Source organism: Emys orbicularis, chromosome 14 (assembly GCF_028017835.1).
Source record: "Emys orbicularis isolate rEmyOrb1 chromosome 14, rEmyOrb1.hap1, whole genome shotgun sequence".
Classification (NCBI taxonomy): Eukaryota; Metazoa; Chordata; order Testudines; family Emydidae; genus Emys; species Emys orbicularis.
The window spans coordinates 9,421,318-9,441,728 of record NC_088696.1 but is presented as its reverse complement, the minus strand read 5'-3'; the positions used below and the strand labels follow the sequence as shown (position 1 = coordinate 9,441,728).

The 20,411-nt window shown below is 39.5% G+C and overlaps 1 protein-coding gene across 1 annotated transcript in view; it reads left to right on the top strand.

The window, feature by feature from the left end:
• CDH13 (cadherin 13) overlaps positions 1 to 20,041 on the top strand; it is a 608,253-nt gene extending 588,212 nt beyond the window's left edge. Inside the window, exons 11-12 of the mRNA XM_065416779.1 lie at positions 16,414 to 16,647; positions 19,809 to 20,041. Coding sequence (XP_065272851.1) covers positions 16,414 to 16,647; positions 19,809 to 20,041 — 467 coding nt within the window. The remainder of the gene's footprint in view (positions 1 to 16,413; positions 16,648 to 19,808) is intronic.
• Positions 20,042 to 20,411: the final 370 nt, after the last annotated feature.

Sequence of the window (20,411 nt, the reverse complement as noted above, 5' to 3'; positions counted from 1 at the left end):
GTGGGGGCCATATGGTAAGAGCCCTGTAACCCCCAAACTGGAACCAATTAAATGCCTGGTATAGGAGAGTATGGACGATGGGCGGGTAATGCCCCTCCCCTCTATTTAAATTTAATAGCAGTTGCAGCCTGCTTCTTAAAAATCCATCCATGTGTCTGTCCTCATTTTGCCGCTGTGTCTGCATCAAGGGCAAAGCTGTAGACACTCAAGAGTCAGGAAGCAGAGGCTTAGAATTGTATGCAGGAGCAGGGGGAGATTGTCCCACCAATTATCAGAGAGAGAGAGAGAGAGAAATGAGGGAGCAAAACATTTGAATATTTTCAGGTGCAGACACCAGCCAGTGCAGGCACAGTCACAGTGATTGTTTTTTCCTGTTCTACAAGTATGTAGGTTCTCATGTCACAGTATCTGAGCATCATGGCTGTATGCAAAAGGAATTGTACAGACCGCAGCACAGTTGTTTTTTTGTAGTTAACGTCATCTGTAGCATCATTCAAACAGGTGCAGGTAATAAGAGATGCTAGGAGGCAGTTGGAATTGGGCACCTCAGTACAGAGCGAGGTCACCCAGCTATGAAGCACCTGAATACCTCCATGACAACATGCATTCTGACCGGAGAATCTCAGCTCACTGCTGCCAGGATTCTTTGCCAGATATTGGGCAGAACGGATGGACAAGAAGAGGGAAAGGCACCTGTGCACTGCTCAGAAAAACAAGAGGAGCAGGTTTCACAGAGGACTGGTACAAAGAACTTTCTCAGTGTACTTGGGAAGCCATATTCAATGGCAGCACATCATTAAGGAAGTCTGTTATGTGTCTATCTGAAGTAGTTCGAAGGTACTGTTAACATGGTAGTCAATCAACTTTGACATTATTGGACACCTCCAAGCAAAGTGAGGCACATCCTACTCCCCTCCTTCCCCTACTGATGGGTCACCAAAAAGTGCTAACCAGCCATGCTGGATTCTGCTCGATTTTTCTAGTCAGTTAACTTTAATGCCCAGTTTGAAAAGGTTTATTACATTTCCTACAGCTAAATAATATATGTAGCTTGGTGGTAGAATAATCTAAAATGAATATAAAATTCTTCCAGGACTTTAAAAGAAGGTTAAATTAACTGAATGAAAATCAAATGAAAATACCCTGCATACATTCTTTTTGAGAGCTGCAGTATCCATAAACTCCAAAGGGAAAGGTCATTTTTTCAGTTTACTGAATATATTCTAGTTTAACTCAGTGAATAAGGTTAGAATGATGTGTGATAGTGGCTGTTCTTGGAAGATTAAAAGTGGTCCAAACAGATTGGGTGGTAAATTGAAAACAGTGTTATTTCAGCCAGTTCAAATTATGCATGTGACCAAGGGTCTTGGAGCAAGGAGAGAGGGGAGGCAAAAGACACTCAACCACAGAGTCTTTTATTCAAAGGCTGTGTTCTGGCACACACTGTAGGTTTTTTCTCCAGCCATCACATGTGGCGACTAGCCAGGAAAAGAGAGCAGATATTTATTTGATCTTCATTAAATGTGGATTTGGTCTTGGCGAATGCAAACATGTTCTCTATCTATTAATAACACATCATAGGGCTCTTTATTCTGTGATTGATATGGCTAAAAAGTAACATCTGTTTAATTCTAGCTTTGACTAAGTATTGGGTGGAACTTGAACTATCTTCTCACCTCCAAGTCAAGTTTGAGCCACTTGGGGAAGCTTGAACTGCTGCAGACTTTGCCTTAAGTCATAAACTTAAGCTCATAAAAATAAGTCTGAGAAATTGAATACATGCCTTGGGAAGGCACCTGTAGATTTTTCCTCTGATTTTAATAGTGTTGGAGTTTAATAAACCTGGGTTACAGCTATTCAGTCTCTAGCAAGTTTTTTTTTTTCCTTATTAAAAACTAATGACTAAGGCATTCAGTTAGAAGGCAGTCGTAGTGCTTTGACTCCAGAATTGGAGTCCTCAAGCCTGACCTTAATATGCTGCATGTCAGAGTTAGTCATACAATAAAGGGGTGAGAAGCCTAAACATTCCCATTGCTAGCCACAGTGCCTGGGATATATTTAGCTACAGAATGTGTTACAGTTATTCCAGCACGTTCTTTCACTATCTGTTGTGTAAATTATGGATAGGAAGGTGGGGTGAAATGGGAATCAAATTCACAATGACAGGAATCAAATCCACAGAGATAGGTTTGTTTTGTTTTGCCCTTCTTAGCAGTGCCCATTGAAGTCAATAGAAAATCTCCCATTGAATCCAGTGGGCACTAGATTGAGGTCATTTGACAATACAAATGACTAGTACAAGGGCACTTTTCCCAATCTGTAAAATAGAGTGTGTCGCAAACTGGGAATATAACTCAGGAATTTCTCATTGGCAGTTCTGTGCATAAACTGGTCAGCCACACCTCCATCTGCATCGCTTCTCTTCAGCCCACCACAAAGATGCTCTTAACAACAGGACGTTAGTAGATGGAGCTATGGCTGCCATTCTCACTGCAGGAAAAAAATAATTAATAGTTATGTCAGATATCTTGGTGATATTCTTCTTCAACATTATAACTTTATCTGAAGAGAAAATTTGGTTAAGTGTGAAAGGATTTCTTCCAGTTGTAAACAGCCCTTCTGATCTCTGCCAGGACTTATTGAAACAACATAGATAATAATGAATTTGATGATCATAGTATTTAATTTTATAGATTAAAAAATATGACCTTTTATGTGGAAGAAATTTCACTTTTTGGAATGAACATCCTAATTTTCTTTGTACTCTTTTGATTTCCGTAAAGGTCAAGACCGTGTCTTTAGATTCTGAGAACTCTTTATTAAGGGCTTGTGTGGACATAGAGACTCTGGTCTATTAAAGGAGAAATTACATGCTGGTGGAAAAGATCATGGAGCAGAGTTAACATAAGTGGAGTGAACTGTGTTTAATCTGAGAGCAGGTTGATAATGGGAAATATACAGATTTAGGTAAACCTGGAAAACATCTTAGGCTTCTTCCTGATGCCTCCTTATTGAAATAAATGCTGCAGTAATCACTCTAAACACTGCAGTATCACTGTTATAGAATGTGGTCGTTTGCACCATGACTGTAGGACTTTTTTTATTTATTTATTTTTGTAAGGGCAAAAAGCCTAGTGGGTTTGCAAAACTGGGCTGGAACAAACTTTCAAGGAAATATTCGTATTTCCTGTTTGACTATGTTGCAGTATCCTTCAATAGTCATCCCAAAGCCATTATTACTAACTGGAGTATTCTGGGTGATTGCCAGAAAATAGAGCGGCTGGCTGTTTTAGCTCAAGCTGAAAACTGGCAGTACAATCTTTCTCACTGGATTTTGAAATTTCCATTCACAGCCCAGAAAACAAGCAGGAAGTTATCAGTGTGATTGTGGAATGAAAAAGTTCCCTTACTTTGTGCTATGAATTCTCAAGTATGGTGATTTTTGTTGTCTATTTTAAAAATGTGGCTTCTAGTTACCACGTGTCAGTATAATATCATGTGGAATATCCCTTTTGTTACTCAGGGATGTCCGCTGTAGGTGCCATGATGAGGCTCACAAAACTCAGATAGCCATCACTTCTGATTTGAGCTGATTCTGTAATAAGCTTCAGCCCCTTGGCATTACTCATGAAGTGCTATTTAGGAGGACCAAAGGGGCTGAACACTGCCCACAAATGTCCAGCAGAGAATTCCCCCATTGGAGAGAAAAGTGTACCGGTTCCTGTCCCTTCTCTCCTCATGGTAGGAGGCATATTGGGGATGGGCTACATTAAACCAATACATAACTAGTATAGGGTCGATTGAGAACCCTGCATGAATGGAACAAGCTGGAACAGCCCTGTTTTTATGCAAATATCCTTAAGCAATGGTAAGGGGAAAAGAACATGTAGGACTGTGTAGAATAGTCTCTAAATCCAAAGTGATTTCAGTATTTACATTGTGACAAATTACACATGTAATGAGTATGGGGAATAAACATGAAGAACTCAGACTATAAGTACATACGCTAAATTATGATTTAATTGGCATCATAGAGACTTAATGGGATAAATCTCATGACTGGAATATTGGTATAGACATGTACAGCTTGTTCAGGAAGAAGAGGCAGGCTAAAAATGGAGTTGTTGCATTATACATCAAGAATTTATCCACTTGTTCTGAGATCCAGGAGGAGCTGAAGAGGTAGACCAGTTGAAAGTCCCTGGGTAAAAATAAAAGGCGTAAAAACCCAGGAATGATGTCATGGTAAGTGTCTACTATAGAACACAAAATCAGGAAGAGGAGGTGGATGAGGCATTTCTAGAACAAATAACAGAAATATCCAAAACAAAAGAAATAGAAGTAACAAGGAGCTTTAACTACACAGACATCTGTTGGAAAAATAATATGGCAAAACACAAAATATCCTGTAAATTTTTGGAATTGTTGGGGACAACTGTTCGTTTCAGAAGGTGGAAGAAGTAACCAGGGCAGCCATTTTAGACTTGATTCTGAACAAGACAGAGGAATTGGTAGCAAATCAGATGGTGGAAGGAAATTTGGGTGGAAGTGACCATGAAATGATAGATTTCATGATTCTAAGGAAAGGAAGGCATAAAAGCAGAAGAAATATGGAAAATGGACTTTAAAAATGCACATTTCAGCAAACTCAGAGAACTGGTAGAGGTAAAGTCTTATAGGAAGAACATTTAAGGGAAAAGGGAGTTCAGGAAAGTTGACTTTCTCAAAGCCACAATATTAAAGGCACAATTGCAAACTATCCTGATGTGAAGGCAAGACAGGAAGAATAGTAAGTGGCCAATATGGCTGCATCAGGAGCTCTTTAATGGCCTCAAAATCAAAAAGGAATCCTACAAAAAGTGGAAGCGTGGATGAACTACTAAAGAGGAGTTCAAAAGAGTAAGACAAGCATGTTGGGACAAAATCAGAAAGGCTAAGGTACAAAGTGAGTTACATCTAGCCAGGGACATGAAGGGCAATAATAAGTGGTTCTAGAAATATATTAGGAGAAGAGAAAGGCAAAGAAAATGTGGGTCCTCTAATTAGTGGGGAAGGAGAGCTAATAACTGTTGACATCAAGATGGCTGAGGTTTAAGGCCTATTTCCTTCAGTCTTCACTAAAACGGTTAATGTGACCAAATATTCAACACAATTTAATATTAACAACAAAGGGGCAGGAATACAAGACACAATGGGGAAAGAACAGGTTAAAGGATATTTAGAGAATGTAGAAGTATGGAAGGGCCTGATAAAATTCATCCTTGGGTACTTAAGGAATTAGTTGAAGAAATCTCAGAACCCATTAGCAATTATCTTTGAGAACTCATAGAGAATTGATGAGGTCCCAGAAGACTGGAGAAGGGCAAACATAGTATCTATCTTTAAAAAGGGGGGGAAAGAGGACCCAGGGAATTATAGCAGGGAATTATTTGATACCTGGGAAGATACTGGAACAAATTATTGAACAATCAGTTTATAGAGAATAATAGGTTTATAAAGAATAGCCTGCAACAATTTGTCAAAAATAAATCATTCCAAGCAAACCTAATTTTTTTCTTTGACAGGATTACTGGCCTAGTGGATAGGGGGGAAGCAGTAAACAAAATATTTCTTGATTTTATTAAGACTTTTGATGCAATCCCACGTGACATTCTCATAAGAAAACTAGGGAAATGTGGTCTGGGTGAAACTACTGTAAGGTAGGTGCACAGCTGGTTGAAAGACCGTACTCTGAGTCATTATCAATAGTTCACTGTCATACTGAGAGGGTGTGTCTAGTGGGGTCCCGCAGAGGTCAGTCTTGGGTCCAGTACTATTCAATATCTTCATTAATGACTTGGATAATGGAGTGGAAAATATGCTTGGATGGATTGCAAGCACTTTGGAGGACAGGATTAGAATTCAAAATGACCTTAACAAATTGGAGAATAGGTCTGAAATCAACAAGATGAAATTCAATACAACTAAGTGAAAAGTACTATGCTTAGGAAGGAAAAATCAAATGCACCACTACAAAGCAGTGAATAAATGGCTAGGTGATAGTACTGCTGAAAGGGTTCTGGGGGCTCTAGTGGATTGCAAATCGAATATGAGTCAATAACGTGATGCAGTTGCGAAAATGGCTAATATAATTCTGTGGTGTGTTAACAAGAGTGTCATATGTAAAACACATGAGGTAATTGTCCCACTCGACTTGGTACCGATGGGGCATTAACTGGAGTACTGCGTCCAATTCTGGGCGCCACACTTTAGGCAAGATATGGACAAAATGGGAAGAGTCCAGAGGAGAGTAGCAAAAATGATGAACAGTTTAGAAACTCTGATCTCTGAGGAAAGGTTAAAAAAACTGGGCATGTATTCTCTTTAGAAAAGAAAACTGAGGGTGGACCTGATAAGTCTTCAAATCTGTTAAGGGCTATTATAAAGCGGACGGTGATCAATTGTTCTCTATGTCCACTGAAATTAGGACAAGAAGTAATCTGCAGCGAGGGAGATATAAGTTAGATATGAGGAAAAACTTTCTAATAAGGGTAGTTAAACTCTTGAATAGGCTTCCAAGAGAGGTTGTGAAATCTCCATCAATGGAGGTTTTTAAGAACAGGTTGAACAAACACCTGTCAGAGATGATCTAGGTCCTGCCTCAATGCAGGGGACTGAAGTTGATGACCTTTTGATGTCCCTTCCAGCCCTACATTTCTATGGTTCTATGTATATACAGGTCAGCTGAATGGCACAGTTTCAATTTCTTCATTGACCATTCCAAACTAAAATGAATAAGAAATGATTAAGAAGGTTCTAATTACAACTTTTTCAATGTTTTCAGTGGCCAGATTGAATGAACCCCAGTCAAATACATGCAGGGGGCCAACATTTCCATTCATTAAAAAGAAAAATTATTATTTAGTGTTGTGTCTGATGATGAACAGAAACAGACAACAACCAGAAGAGAGGAAAAACTGGAGTAACAAAGAGATGCACAACAATTTGCAATTAAAATTTCTCTTTACATGTATCTTAACCTGTCTTCTTGCTTCATGATGTATATAATTAAATTACCACCGATTGATTCCACCTAAAACATGCTATTTTGGAAGAAATAAGACTATTAGTTGCTATGGCAACCCAATTAAGCCAGTTTTACACCTCTTATCTTAATTGCTGTATTAATTGAGAAGGGAAAATAAATTGAATACTCGTCCTTTTCTTGCCATTTTAAATTTCAGTAAAATATAAATTGCACAGAAAATATTGTTTAAATTTGTCACCATGGACTGGTGATTAGAAAAAGAAATTAAATAGCTGAAAACAGTATTTAAGACGGATGCATATGTCAGTAGCAATTTGATATGCTGACAGAGCTTTGCTCTTTTGAAATATAATTACTCAAAATATGAGCTGCGTAGAATATTGGAATGAATAAAGGATTATAACTTTTATGGGCTGTTTATTTCCATATATCATGAAAGAAGATATCTGTGTACCAGAGAAATGTAACAAAAAAAAATAGAAATGAATTATTGTTCATTGAGACCTTGGGAGCTGTTCTTTGCAAAATGACAGAGGATTGCATTTATGGGCCAGACTTTCCAATGTGGCCAGATTTGATACCTTTATTTGTGAAGAGTTGCTTCTCAGAAAGTCCTCTTGACTTCAGTGGGTTATTTGTAGACATGAGCCCGCATATGACAATAACAGAATTTGCCTGTGAACTGGATTTGTGCCTGCAGATCAGGTAGGTCAGTGCCAAAACACCTGACATGCACACATTTCTTGTTTAGAGAAACAGCTTGCAGGGAATTTCTTGTTCGTATCGTGCGAGGTTTAGCTGAATATTGATGAGAGAGGCAGTTAAAATTTTTTGCAACAAGAGGAAAGTTAGAACATTAGCCGTAAACTTTCAAAGTCATTTAGTCCCACAGCAGGTTTCCAAATGTTATTTTCAAAAATAGAATTTGCAGCATCCTATTTCCAGAGAAAATGTGCTTCTTAGCCCATCCAAAGGTTACACTGTGTGACTGCATAGCTCGCTCCGAACACTTCTGGGACTTTTGAAGTGTTCCTTTCATTCTTCTGTTCTTTTCCCGTCTTGAAAATATTAAGTGCAACAAGAGGAATATATTAAAGCAATACAGTGAGCTTATATTGTGTTGCTTGTAAGTCCTTGCATAGCCCTCTGTTTGAGGGAAAGCTGAAGCTAAGAATACACAAGTGAGTTGGTGAAAAGTCCAAGTCAAAGGCCAAAGTCAAAGAGCCCAACTCAGGCTCATATTGTGCTCTTAGTTACGTGGGTGTAAATCCAAATAACCCTACTGCCTTAAGTTACTCTGATATAACTGAAATAAGAAACTTGTCCATAGATGTTTAAAGAGGTATACTTCAGCTTTCAGTAACTTTATTCATGAGAGGGTGATGGAAAGTTAATTGTGCCGAGAATTATTGACTCCAAAATCACAACGGTTTTTACTGCTTACATGTGAAGAATGTTAATTCTTACTATTATAAGTGAACAAACACTGGGTGTTTGATTCTACACTCTGGTTTTACATCAGTACAACTTTTGACTTCAGTAGAATTATATCAGCATTAAACTAGTGTAACAGAGTCCAGAATTGGGTTTTGTGTGATAGCTTAAAGCAAATTGTGGGTAAAAAAGACTTTTTAAAGGAAGTGATAGCAATACTCTAATTTCTGAGAAAGAAATCACTGTTGTTGAAACTTAAATGAGTGGCTGAGTTTTCAGACTGTTGGCTTGAAAGGAAATCTGTTTTTAAAGGCCAAATTCTGCCCTCAGATGCGTGTTAATAGCTGTCACTGGTTGCAATGGGAGGAGAGAATTTTGTCCAACGAATTAAATGGCTTTGTAATTTCTGCATGGTGGCACAAAAGGACATAGCTAATGGATTCACTTGATAGGCCTGTAAACATAATGCAATCAAAAGAAATAACGTCACAAGTCTTTCTACCTTTTGTAACGTCAGTGTGACGTGAGACACTTTCTGCTCTGTTGTTCCTGATATGGTTCTGGCTTCAAGCAACTCTATGGCTTAGAGACCTGTATAATAGTCAGATCGTCCAAAGTGGCTGAAGTTTCTTCTTTGGGAATTTGATAAGCAGTTCCAGAGCACTATATCTGAGATGGGCTTGAAATACAATTCAGCAATAAAGTTCTCTTTTTTTTTTTCTAATTGTCACTGATAAGAAATTGTTTTTTGAAGGGACTTAAATAAATGTTCCATACCTATAATGACAAAAATGTAGACTATAAAATGTATGTCTCTAATAATGAAATTTTGATGTATTTGGTGCTTTGATGTCACAAGTTTTTAAATCTAAGCAAAAATATGCAGTCTCATTCACTAACTTGTCTCCAAGTCTTAACATTTTCTGATTTGTGTGTCTGGTTTTTTCCTCGTTAATTGGTTATGTCTTGGTTATCTGTTCTTTGTTCCTCAGCTGTCCCACTAAACAAATTATATTATTTACAGGTGCATCCAACATTCAAAGCCTATGGTAACGTGGTCAAATACCTTTTGCATTGTACAGTACCGATGTCGTCACTGCACAACTTGCTCCTCTCATGTGAAATCAAGTATTGATAAATATACATATTTCCCTTTTATTTAATTTTCAAATATTTCCACTTTTAATTCCCAATACTATTGTCTAACATAGACTCTCTGGGCCATATCCTGTATATCAATCCCACTGATGGTTACACCACCTGGGATCTGGCCCAATGCCCATACGGCATAACATTATAAGAAGACAGTAATGATTAATAATAATTACTGAGTACTTTTCACATGTATATTTTAATGGACTTTAAAAGGATGAGTGCGCGTTATTATCCCTATTTTTCAAATGGGGAAAATTGAGGCACAGAGAGGGTGAGTGATTTATCCAAAGTCATACTGTAAGCCACTGGCAGAGCTGGGACTGGAACTCATGTCTCCTGGATCAGAGCCTACTGCCCTTCCTGTAGGACCCTATTGCCTCCTTGTAATATGGTTTTTGTTAGTTAGTAATGACGAGCAAATCTCCAAAGTCAAAACATTTAAGCAATTTGAATGAGCAATTTTGACTTGAACCTTATGTAAATTACCGGCATCTTTTGAGCTTGGAAATTAGGCCTCACAGAGATTGATGTCTTCTTGGGCTTGTTGAATCAGAAGTACTATGAGACTAGCTCTTCCCATTATTTATGTCGTATTTCCACTGCTTGTCTTGATCAAAACTTAGACGTAAAAAACCACAGGACAAATTAAAATAAAAAGGAAATAAAATGTATTTAGTTTCCTTCTTTCTATTTTTCCCCACTGGTTTTCACAAATACAAAAAATGTTTGTGTTTGATTCACTTTGTTAACTGAGCAAAGGTTCTTATTTTATCCAAACTGGTTTGGTTAGTTTAGTAAAGTGCTTTGAAATCCTCTAGTTAAATGCCTAATTCCAAACAGGAAAAAATGCATTTAAATTTCATTCAAAGTGTGTTAAAAACCATCAAAACTCAGCAAGGTCAAAGTTAAAATGACAATATCAAATTAGCAAAGAACACATTCTCAGCCATAACTTTGAATTTCCTGGCTTTTGTCTCATTTGGTTACACTGGAGCTGAGCAAAAATTGGAATTTCCAAACCTTGGGAAATTCTGAAATTTCAACATTTGTTTTCATCCCAAATTGGAACAAAAAATGAAATATTGTAATTTTTCTTGGAGTAAAAAGTTCTGAAAAAAGTTGATTCTGAAGTGTTTCATTTCAAGTCTGTACAACATTAAGCTGCATTTTCCTATAGTGGTACATTCCCTCATGCAATTTGTAGTTCAGGTACCTGAGGCTCCCATTCTCCCATTTGAGCCAGGATCTGAGCTATATCTCCCATGATGCACTACAAACAAGTGACTCCCATGATGAACCATGCCACCTGGTCAAAGGGGAGACTGTGTTCCTCATGGGAGATGTAGTCCAGCCAGAGAGCTCAGCCTATAAGAGATGCATGTTGAACTTCACACTTACTCCAACTTTGCCTTAAGTTCAAATTTCAAAGTTTATTCACAAAGCTCTGGATATGCTTATGAAACTTTGGCAGACATACTCTGGGGTTATTTGCACATCTGGAAACTTTCTCTGGAGCCCTCAGCTGCCTTGGGCTTGTCCCAGGGCTTATCAAATGATGGGGAAGGGATGCCTGGAAGGCAGAGAGTAAAGTATTGTGAAGTATTTTCCTTTTGGTTGAAAATGCTCCATCAGTGAACCATTGACTCTGGTTCATTGCTAAGAGCAACGTTGGCAATTCTGTGGCAGGCAGGGGTGCAGGTGGCTATAGGATTTTTGATCACCATGTTGTCCAGCCCTACTCTTATCAGGTCTAGACATCATGGAAATTAAAAAGTCAGTAGCACTTTGCCTAAACCAGTTCTTCCACTATTGCTACAAGTGGACCTCACCTAGTGCTAGCAATAGTGGAAAATTTTAATGGGAAAGTCTTCATGCAATCAAGTCTTTATAGGTTCAGTCATACCTGTAGGGGTTGGTCCACCTCCAGCCATTGGTGCAAACACTTTCAGAGACCTAAAAACTACAGGCTTAGCACAGACACACAGTAGTATGTTCCTTGGGGTTCCTTTTAGTCTCTGCTTGAAACAAACCCCAGAATTCAAAATGAACTCAGTCAATGTCACAGGGTTTGAAGTTGAAATGATAAGAAACAGAATTACACATGCTTATGTAACCTGCTGATAATGGCAGCCATTACACTTAGTATATAGAACCATAAATCAGCCCGAGCTCTCATAAAGACATTGGGGTCATAGATCCTCAACGACGTCTAAATATCTTCGAGGGTCTGGGCTATAGTTCCTTAGGTAATTAGGTACTTAACTCTCATTGACTTTAAGTGGGAGATGGGCTTCTAACTGTCTTAGGCACTTTTGAAATTCCCATATACTGTGCTTAGGTCCCAGACTTAGGCTTTGTTGTTGTTGTTGTTGTTTTTTAAAGTAAATAAGTGCGAGGATAACAGAATCCAAACCGGAATAGAAATGTTTGTATTAATTTTTATGAAATTTCAAACAAACATCTGCTCTCACTGATCTGAGCATAGCCTGCTATGTTGGAAGCCCAGACGCAACAGCATTGCATGTCTGCATGAGAACCAGAGAGCGCAAACAACAAGAAACTGAAACTGTCTTGCTGGCTAAACGAAAAATGAACAAAGAGCAAAAAGTAAAATAAAGGCAGAAGTGTGAAAAAATACATTGGAATTTTAAAATCCTTTCGGTTTATTGACAGTAAAGGGATTTTATTTTATGATAAGATTTCTGTTCTGTCAGTATCCCTTTAAATGATTCCATAAAAAGAATAGTGTCTCATCATGGGATAATGATCCCCCTGCTGCTACATAAATACCAAAGCCAAGCCAAAACATTTGTCTTCCATGCTGGAGACCCTGATCATGTGACAATGGTGCATTACAATAACATCATTCCAATTAGAGAAAATGATTTATGTAGATTTACTATTTTTGATGGATGTTGGCACAGTGGAGTGACGGTTGCTGACAATATCGTTATTTATTCCCTGCTGCCATCACAGTGGTTTTGTGAGCTGAGCTATTGTGTACTTCAGCCAATCAGGGACCAGGTTTTCCCTAAAATAACTTTAAAAAAAAAAATACTCTGCATTCTTATTAATACATTGGTCAGCCATCCAGCAATCTGAAGATAGTGGCTGGGGGTGAATGTGCCATTTTATATATGACCTGATATTAAAAATATCTTCCCATTCTATGTCCATGATTTTGTATCAGGCATACCTGATGTCTGGTAGGTATCCAACTATTTGACTGGCTTTAAAATTGGAAGCCAGATTCCAAATTCATGCCTACATGTTTAAAACCTAAACTCTTATTTGCTGAGTTTTACTTTAAAAGGTTTCTGTAGCTAAATATAACTTTTTTTAAAATCAGCTTTAGACTAGAAGCACTAATATGATACTGCATGGTATTAAATTAGAATACAGTACCAATATATAGCAAAAATAGGTCCAAAAAACATATTCCCTGATCGTTCGTTTTCAAATCACTTATTTTCTTTCAGAATACCCTTTTACACTATTTGCTTATAGTAATAGCCCCTTTCATTGTAGGCTCTAGCTCTCAGGCAGGGACCTAGTCATACATTATATTATCTATCTCCTCAAGGTATGGTGCATAACTACTCAACCTATTCCATTTTCTGACTGGTGCATCTCACAACAACAGCAGTAGCTATTGCTTAAGTGACAACTAGCTGTCAGAACCTTCTGATGTAAACTAATGTTAGGATATGAAGACATTACTGCTTCTAATGTACATCATACACTTCCCATTGCTGCATGATCTGATATTCTCCTGAACCTTTATATTATTACTGATGAAGGGTCCAGTCACATGAACCTTACTCAATTTGGATAATCTTTAGTCTCATTGAAGATTACTCATGAGGGCTTCAGGATTTGGCCTTAATTAGTAATGTCCCTATCTGATAGCTAGTCTCTTCACTTTCATATACAATTAAACTAACTTTTGTAGCCCGATCCGCAAACTCTTACACACACTAGTAGCCATTACTTATGGAATAGTGCCATTACGTCCGGTTATATAGCTTGTGTAATTCAGAACAGGATTGTCAAAAAATTTCCGTAGCCAACAGCTCCCAATCAAATACCTAAAGGTTCAAAGCTTTCAGCACCCAGTGGGACAGGCTACTTCACTTAGGTGCCTAAATGGAAGCTGAGTTTCTTTTCAAATCTTGCCCCAGGGTTTGTAGGACTGGCCCTTTATAATCTGTATTATGCATTAATTCTTCCTCTAGCTACAAAATTTTACAATACAGATTGAGGGAAAGCTTATTTTAGAATTAAAATATGCTCGTGAGAGACTTTTAGTTCAAACTCATTGCCAAATAAAGATCACGGGGTTTTGAATGGTTCTTATTTCCAAGGCATAATAGTGTCAAATTTATAAAAGCTGTTTATTCCCGATGGATCTGTTGTAGCCATTTTACTTTGACTCACTTTTTGTTGCATTTTTATGGCACGCTTGTTAACAAGCTTCAATTTATGACCTTGACATTTGCCTATTCTTCTTTCGAAAGTCTTTATAAATCAGCAAAACATTTTGTCGCAGTAGTTATAAGTAAAACAGTCTGAGAATAAATCATTGAAATGGACAGAAGCAATTTTCTTTTTCTCTTTGTGTGTGTATTGTTGACTCGTCCATAAGCCACGGGAAGATAGTGAAGAACTAGCTAAGCAGAGCAAATGTAGCCATATCTGCATTCAACAATTAACAGTATAGTCATAATGCCGTTGGGTTCTTAATTTCAAAAGAAAGATTTTAATATTACTGACTTCAGAGGAAGATAAGCAGGGCAATGCACAAGACATTATCAGTCCAGTGTGGAAATAATGCATTCAAAATTAAAGACAGCAGTTTAATTAAGTGCATGAAAGCCTGACTTTTATGATCATATTTCAAATACTCAAATCTCTTTTCATCCATTCTGCCATATGATTTTACTTAATAATATATCAAGAACAAAAAATGTATTGGAATATTTCTGCAAATTCAATTAGTCCAATAAAAAGTGAAAAATAATTTCTTTTTCATTAAAAAGAACTCAACCCTAACCCTCGTCATGACAAAAGAGTGAGGAAACTATGAAAATTCTGCCTTTGTTATGCATTTATGTGTCTGAAACAGATGAAGTGTCATTATTAGTAACATTTGTCATTATAACGACTAATCACATTATGTTACAGTTACAATTCTGTCAGATCCAGACCATGGGGTGAATACTTTCTTCCTTAGAATGCAGTGTCACAATCTATCAGTGATTCCCAAGTTGATTGAGCTATTGTATGCAGATTAATTATACATTAGAGTACCACTTTTCCTGCTGAACCACACTAGCAGTTCAGAGGCTAAACATACCCCCTTGCTTCCTTTTTATATCCAGAGGGTTCTGAGATGACTGGAGCTTAGGAATCTCAGATTTTTTATACTAAGGGGATGGTAGATCTCTGATATGAATAAGAAAACCTAGATCTCAAGAACTGTTTCATTTAGATGGGGAAATTATTATTAGGTATAACAGCCTATGAAAGAAGAGATGTACTTTAAAAAACCTTTGTGACCAGCTATCATGGAGAACGGGATGGCAAAGGGGTTGGTATGGAGATACTGAACTTTTAAACAGGACAGTAAGTCACTAGTTTAGCCTTGGCACACAATCAGTAGTGACTGAAATGTATTACCATCTGTCAGCTATTCATTGACCTCTGTAAAATGAGATAGCGGGCTCAGTCCTGATCCCTGTGGGCAGATGTCTACATTGCAAACACTTCCATCACCATAGGTGTACATCAGTCACAGAATAGAGCAGGGGTCGGCAACGTTTGGCACGCGGCTCGTCAGGGTAAGCACCCTGGCAGGCCAGGCCAGTTTATTTACCTGCTGACGCGGCAGGTTCAGCCAATCACGGCCCCCACTGGCCGCGGTTCGCTGTCCCGGGCCAATGGGGGCGGCGGGAAGTGGCGCGGGCGAAGGATGTGCTGGCCGCGGCTTCCCGCCACCCCCATTGGCCCGGGACGGCGAACCACGGCGAGTGGGGGCCGCGATCGGCCGAACCTGCCGCATCAGCAGGTAAATAAAGTGGCCCGGCCCGCCAGGGTGCTTACCCTGGCGAGCTGCGTGCCGAACGTTGCCGACCCCTGCTCTAGGTCAAGGCGCATGCAGATAATTTGTGGAAGTTTGAACTGCCATTGTTCATTCTATACATCTCTGGATGAATAAAAGAGCTCATTCTCCCAAACTCTCAATCTGGCAGATTTAATCTCCACTAAATTAACTAAAGTCATCCAGTGACAAGGGTTTCAGGAGACCTTGGTGCTATTCCCACCTTGGCCACTGACCTAATGTGTGAGCTTGGGCAGATTACTTTTCTGTGACTCCACTTCTCCTCTCACTCTTTGATTGTTGTGTTTATTTAGAGTCTTTGGGGCAGGGACTATCTCTTATTGTATGTTTGTGTATAGCAAGTTGCTCCCTAGACTTAGACTTGGACTCTAATATATTTTGACCCCATTTTGTACCTCACAGAGTTGTCCTGAACAGAGGTTTGCTTAGATTTACTCTCCTTACTGTAGAGAATCATACTTACTGGATTTTGGAAAATATAGTGTCTAAATCAAAACTTTGCGAAAGCAACCCTTGAGTTTAAAAAAAAATGGCAAAGGTAGACCTACGATGGTCAGCAGTGGGAACTATGTCAATGATGCTGATCTCCTTTTGTGAGCATTCAGGTGTGCCTGTTAGAGATTAGTGTGTATTATGAAAGCTCAAGTTTATAAATACTTGCTTATTTGTCACATAGGCAACCCTCCTGCAACCGGCACGGGAACCTTACAGATAACTCTGGAAGACGTCAATGACAATGCCCCCGCCATTTATCCAACGTTGGCAAAAGTCTGTGATGACGCAAAAGATCTCAGGGTAGTGGTCTTGGGGGCATCAGATAAGGACCTTCACCCTAACACAGATCCATTCAAGTTTGAACTGAGTAAACAGTCTGGCCCAGATAAAGTGTGGAAAATCACCAAGATCAACAGTAAGTCTTTTAATTTGTTTTTCTTATACCTTCATTCTTTCAGTCTTCCTATAAGTGCTCTCTGAGATCAAGGAGCAAAGTAATATGATAGGCGTACTATCACACATGTACTCCTATGTGCTTTGGATGATTAGAACAGATCACTTATGTGTAGATTATGTCTTTAAGTCCTGATCCAAAGCCAGTTGAACTGAATGACAAACTGCAGTGACTCTTAATGCACAACCTACTGTGATGGGTGGTGTGGGACCATTCTTTTTCCCTCCTGCTCATTCCCACCCTGGTGGGGAGCATTCAGAGCCCAATTGCCTTGCACGCAGTACACCATAAGAGGTTTCAGCACACTCCCCCGTATACCAGTGGGCAGCTCCGTTGGCCACTGCTTAGGATGTACAGAGCCATGGACCTGCCTATTCTCTACTTCCCCATAGCCCCTTTTTAACAAATCAGTTAAGTAGGGTGAGGGAATCCCCCCATGGACCTCCCTGTGTGCTCTTCTGAGCTTAAGTGCTATTATTTTAGTTAGTAGGCCTTCATGGTTACAGACTAGCTGCTCCTCTGATCCCTTCTCTGCCCTGTCTGAATGAAGCCCAGCAGGTGTTAGGCGTCGTGCCCTTATCTTTCCAAAGGGTGGAATCCCGCGATTCTCCCACTCTTACACCAAGTCTCGGTCTTACCTCCAGCAGGTACCAACGGGCTCGGATACCTGTGATTCTGCCCTTTGGGAGCCTGTGGCCAGTGGTTAATATAGCTGGAACAAAGTGTAACATAAGAGAAAAAGGATTTTAAAACAATAAGAGGTCTAATGTATGTCTATCTTCCCCAAGGCTTACCGTCCCCCTGGAAGAAGGCCTAGCTTCTTCAGATCTCCTAGCGGGTTGTCTGTGGCTGTCTGTTCTCCAGGAACAGCTCCCTGACAACTGCCCCCACCTCTCAACTGCTTTTTAAAATCCTTTTGGACTATTGGCTTCCAGCATTGGCAAAACAAGTCCTGTAACTTGGCTGAAGCCTGGAAGCAGTATCTTCACAACTAATAGTTCAGTCAATGTTTCTTCATGCCTGCTGATGTGTTTCCTAGAAGGTTGTTTATCTGGAGTCATTGTGTGGTCTTCCTGCTTGCTTCCTAACAGCCTTACTATTAAACTAAACCAACATATGCTTACAGGAAACATCACAATGATTCAATATAGCCACACAGGTTTCAGAGTGGTAGCCGTGTTAGTCTGTATCAGCAAAAACAACGAGGAGTACTTGTGGCACCTTAGAGACTAACAACCCCTCACTCTCACAGACCTTGGGAGACAGGCGAGTCCTCGCTTACAGACAGCCCCCCAACCTGAAGCAAATTCTCACCAGCAACTACACACAACACAACAAAAATACTAACCCAGGAACCTATCCCTGCAACAAACCCCGTTGCCAACTCTGTCCACATATCTATTCAAGGGACACCATCATAGGACCTAACCACATCAGCCACACCATCAGGGGCACATTCACCTGCACATCTACCAATGTGATATATGCCATCATGTGTCAGCAATGCCCCTCTGCCATGTACATTGGCCAAAATGGACAGTCTCTATGCAAAAGAATAAATGGACACAAATCAGACATCAAGAATTATAACATTCAAAAACCAGTCAGAGAACACTTCAACCTCCCTGGACACCCAACAGACTCCAACGAGAAACTGCAAAACTGGAATTAATTTGCAAACTGGACACCATCAAATTAGGCCTGAATAAAGACTGGGAGTGAATGGGTCATTACAAAAACTAAAAACTAATTTCCCCATGCTATTTTCCCCCTACTGTTACTCACACCTTCTTGTCAACTGTTTGAAATAGGCCACTCTGATTACCACTGCAAAAGTGATTTTTCCTCCTGTTGATAATAGCCCACTTTAATTGAATGGTCTCGTTAGAATTGGTAAGGCAACCCCCATCTTTTCATGTACTATGTATATATATCTTCCTACTGTATTTTCCACTCCATGCATCTGATGAAGTGGGTTTTAGCCCACGAAAGCTTGTGCCCTAATAAATTTGTTAGTCTCTAAGGTGCCACAAGTACTCCTTGTTGTTATAGCCATACAGTAACTGTGCCGCAAACGAGGTCACATAGAGTATTCATAAGTTACAACACCTCCGCATCCGTCTTCCCCTTTCCCCTCTCACTGTGGGTCAACCACAATCTACCCCTTAATTGGTATGTTTCCATTGGAATTTGCCAGTTGACTGGCTTCAATTGGACAAATCATAGTTTTAAACTAAATAAACTCTTGAAAATCCTTTTTTTTTTTTATGGGATTGCAGAAGGAGCTGGGGGGAAATACACTCATGCCAAAGAGGAAGAATTCCTTGATCAAGTTGTTGATTGAATGCCATTTTGTAATCAGTTATATATAGGCATGGAAGTATTCCATTTCTATTTTTTTAGAATTTTGACTGATATCAAGTTTAATTTTAAGCACTTTTTTTTTTACTTTTATCAATTTAAATTTTCACAGTTGCACAGAATTAAGGGGAGTGGGTCAGACAATGGTTATTTAATGACAGTAGATGTTGAGATTAAAAAATTTAATAAAGCTTTTTATAATAGTTAAAACACATCACATGTCAAAATGTACAAAGTAAATATCCTTAGATTAAACCAGGGATCAGCAACCGTTGGCCCGCGGCCCGCCAGGGTAAGCACCCTGGCAGGTCGGGACGGTTTGTTTACCCGCCGCGTCCGCAGGTTCGGCCGATCGCGGCTCCCACTGGCCGTGGTTCGCCGCTCCAGGCCGATGGGGGTTGAGGGCTGCGGGAAGCGACGCGGCGCAGGTAAACAAACCGGCCCAACCCACCGGGGGCTTACCCTGGCAGGACGCATGCCAAAGGTTGCCGATCCCTGTATTAAACTCTGATAAATTCTCAAGAAGCACTTTCTTACTGTGCCTATCTGTGAATTTTGATTATTATTGATGGAAATTGTTTTTTGTGGGTTTGTGAAATGGGTGTTTACCAACAAATCCTTCCAGCCTAGTTATGTAGAGTGCTCTCGTTTCCCCCTATATTTTCATGTGGCATGTGTGGTGTGGCATACTGGTGCCTTTTTATTCCCCCCCTCCGCCGCCACCCATGGCTGCCTAATCGTTACCTCCTTATTCTTTGCAGACACTCATGCCCAGGTCAGCCTGCTTCAAAACCTGAAGAAGGCCAATTACAACATCCCAATCTTGGTGACAGATTCTGGAAAACCGCCTCTGACTAACAATACCGAACTGAAAGTACAAGTGTGTTCCTGCAAGAAATCCAAAATGGACTGCAGTGCAGCCGATGCCCTTCATATCAGCATGATCCTAATCCTTCTCTTTTCACTCTTCAGTTTATTTTGTAAGTTTTCCTAAACTCCAAGTAGTAACAGTGAAGCATTATTTATCTAGGTTCTTGGAAGTGAATCTTTTGTTTCAGAACACCTGCCGAAGGGAGAAGAAGTTAATTTGTATGGTGATCTAAAAGTCCACAGTGTGACATCTGAATATTTTGAGAAAGTATGTGAATGGGGAACAAAAATTCTATAGGCAGAAAAAGGGTAGGAAATGCCAGGTTGTCAAATTAGCAGATGATTACAAATACAGGAAAAGTTTTGAGTAGAATCAAAGAAAATCAAAGCTGAGATATTATAAACCAGGGGTCGGCAACGTTTGGCACGCGGCTCGCCAGGGTAAGCACCCTAGCGGGCCGGGCCAGTTTATTTACCTGCTGACGCGGCAGGTT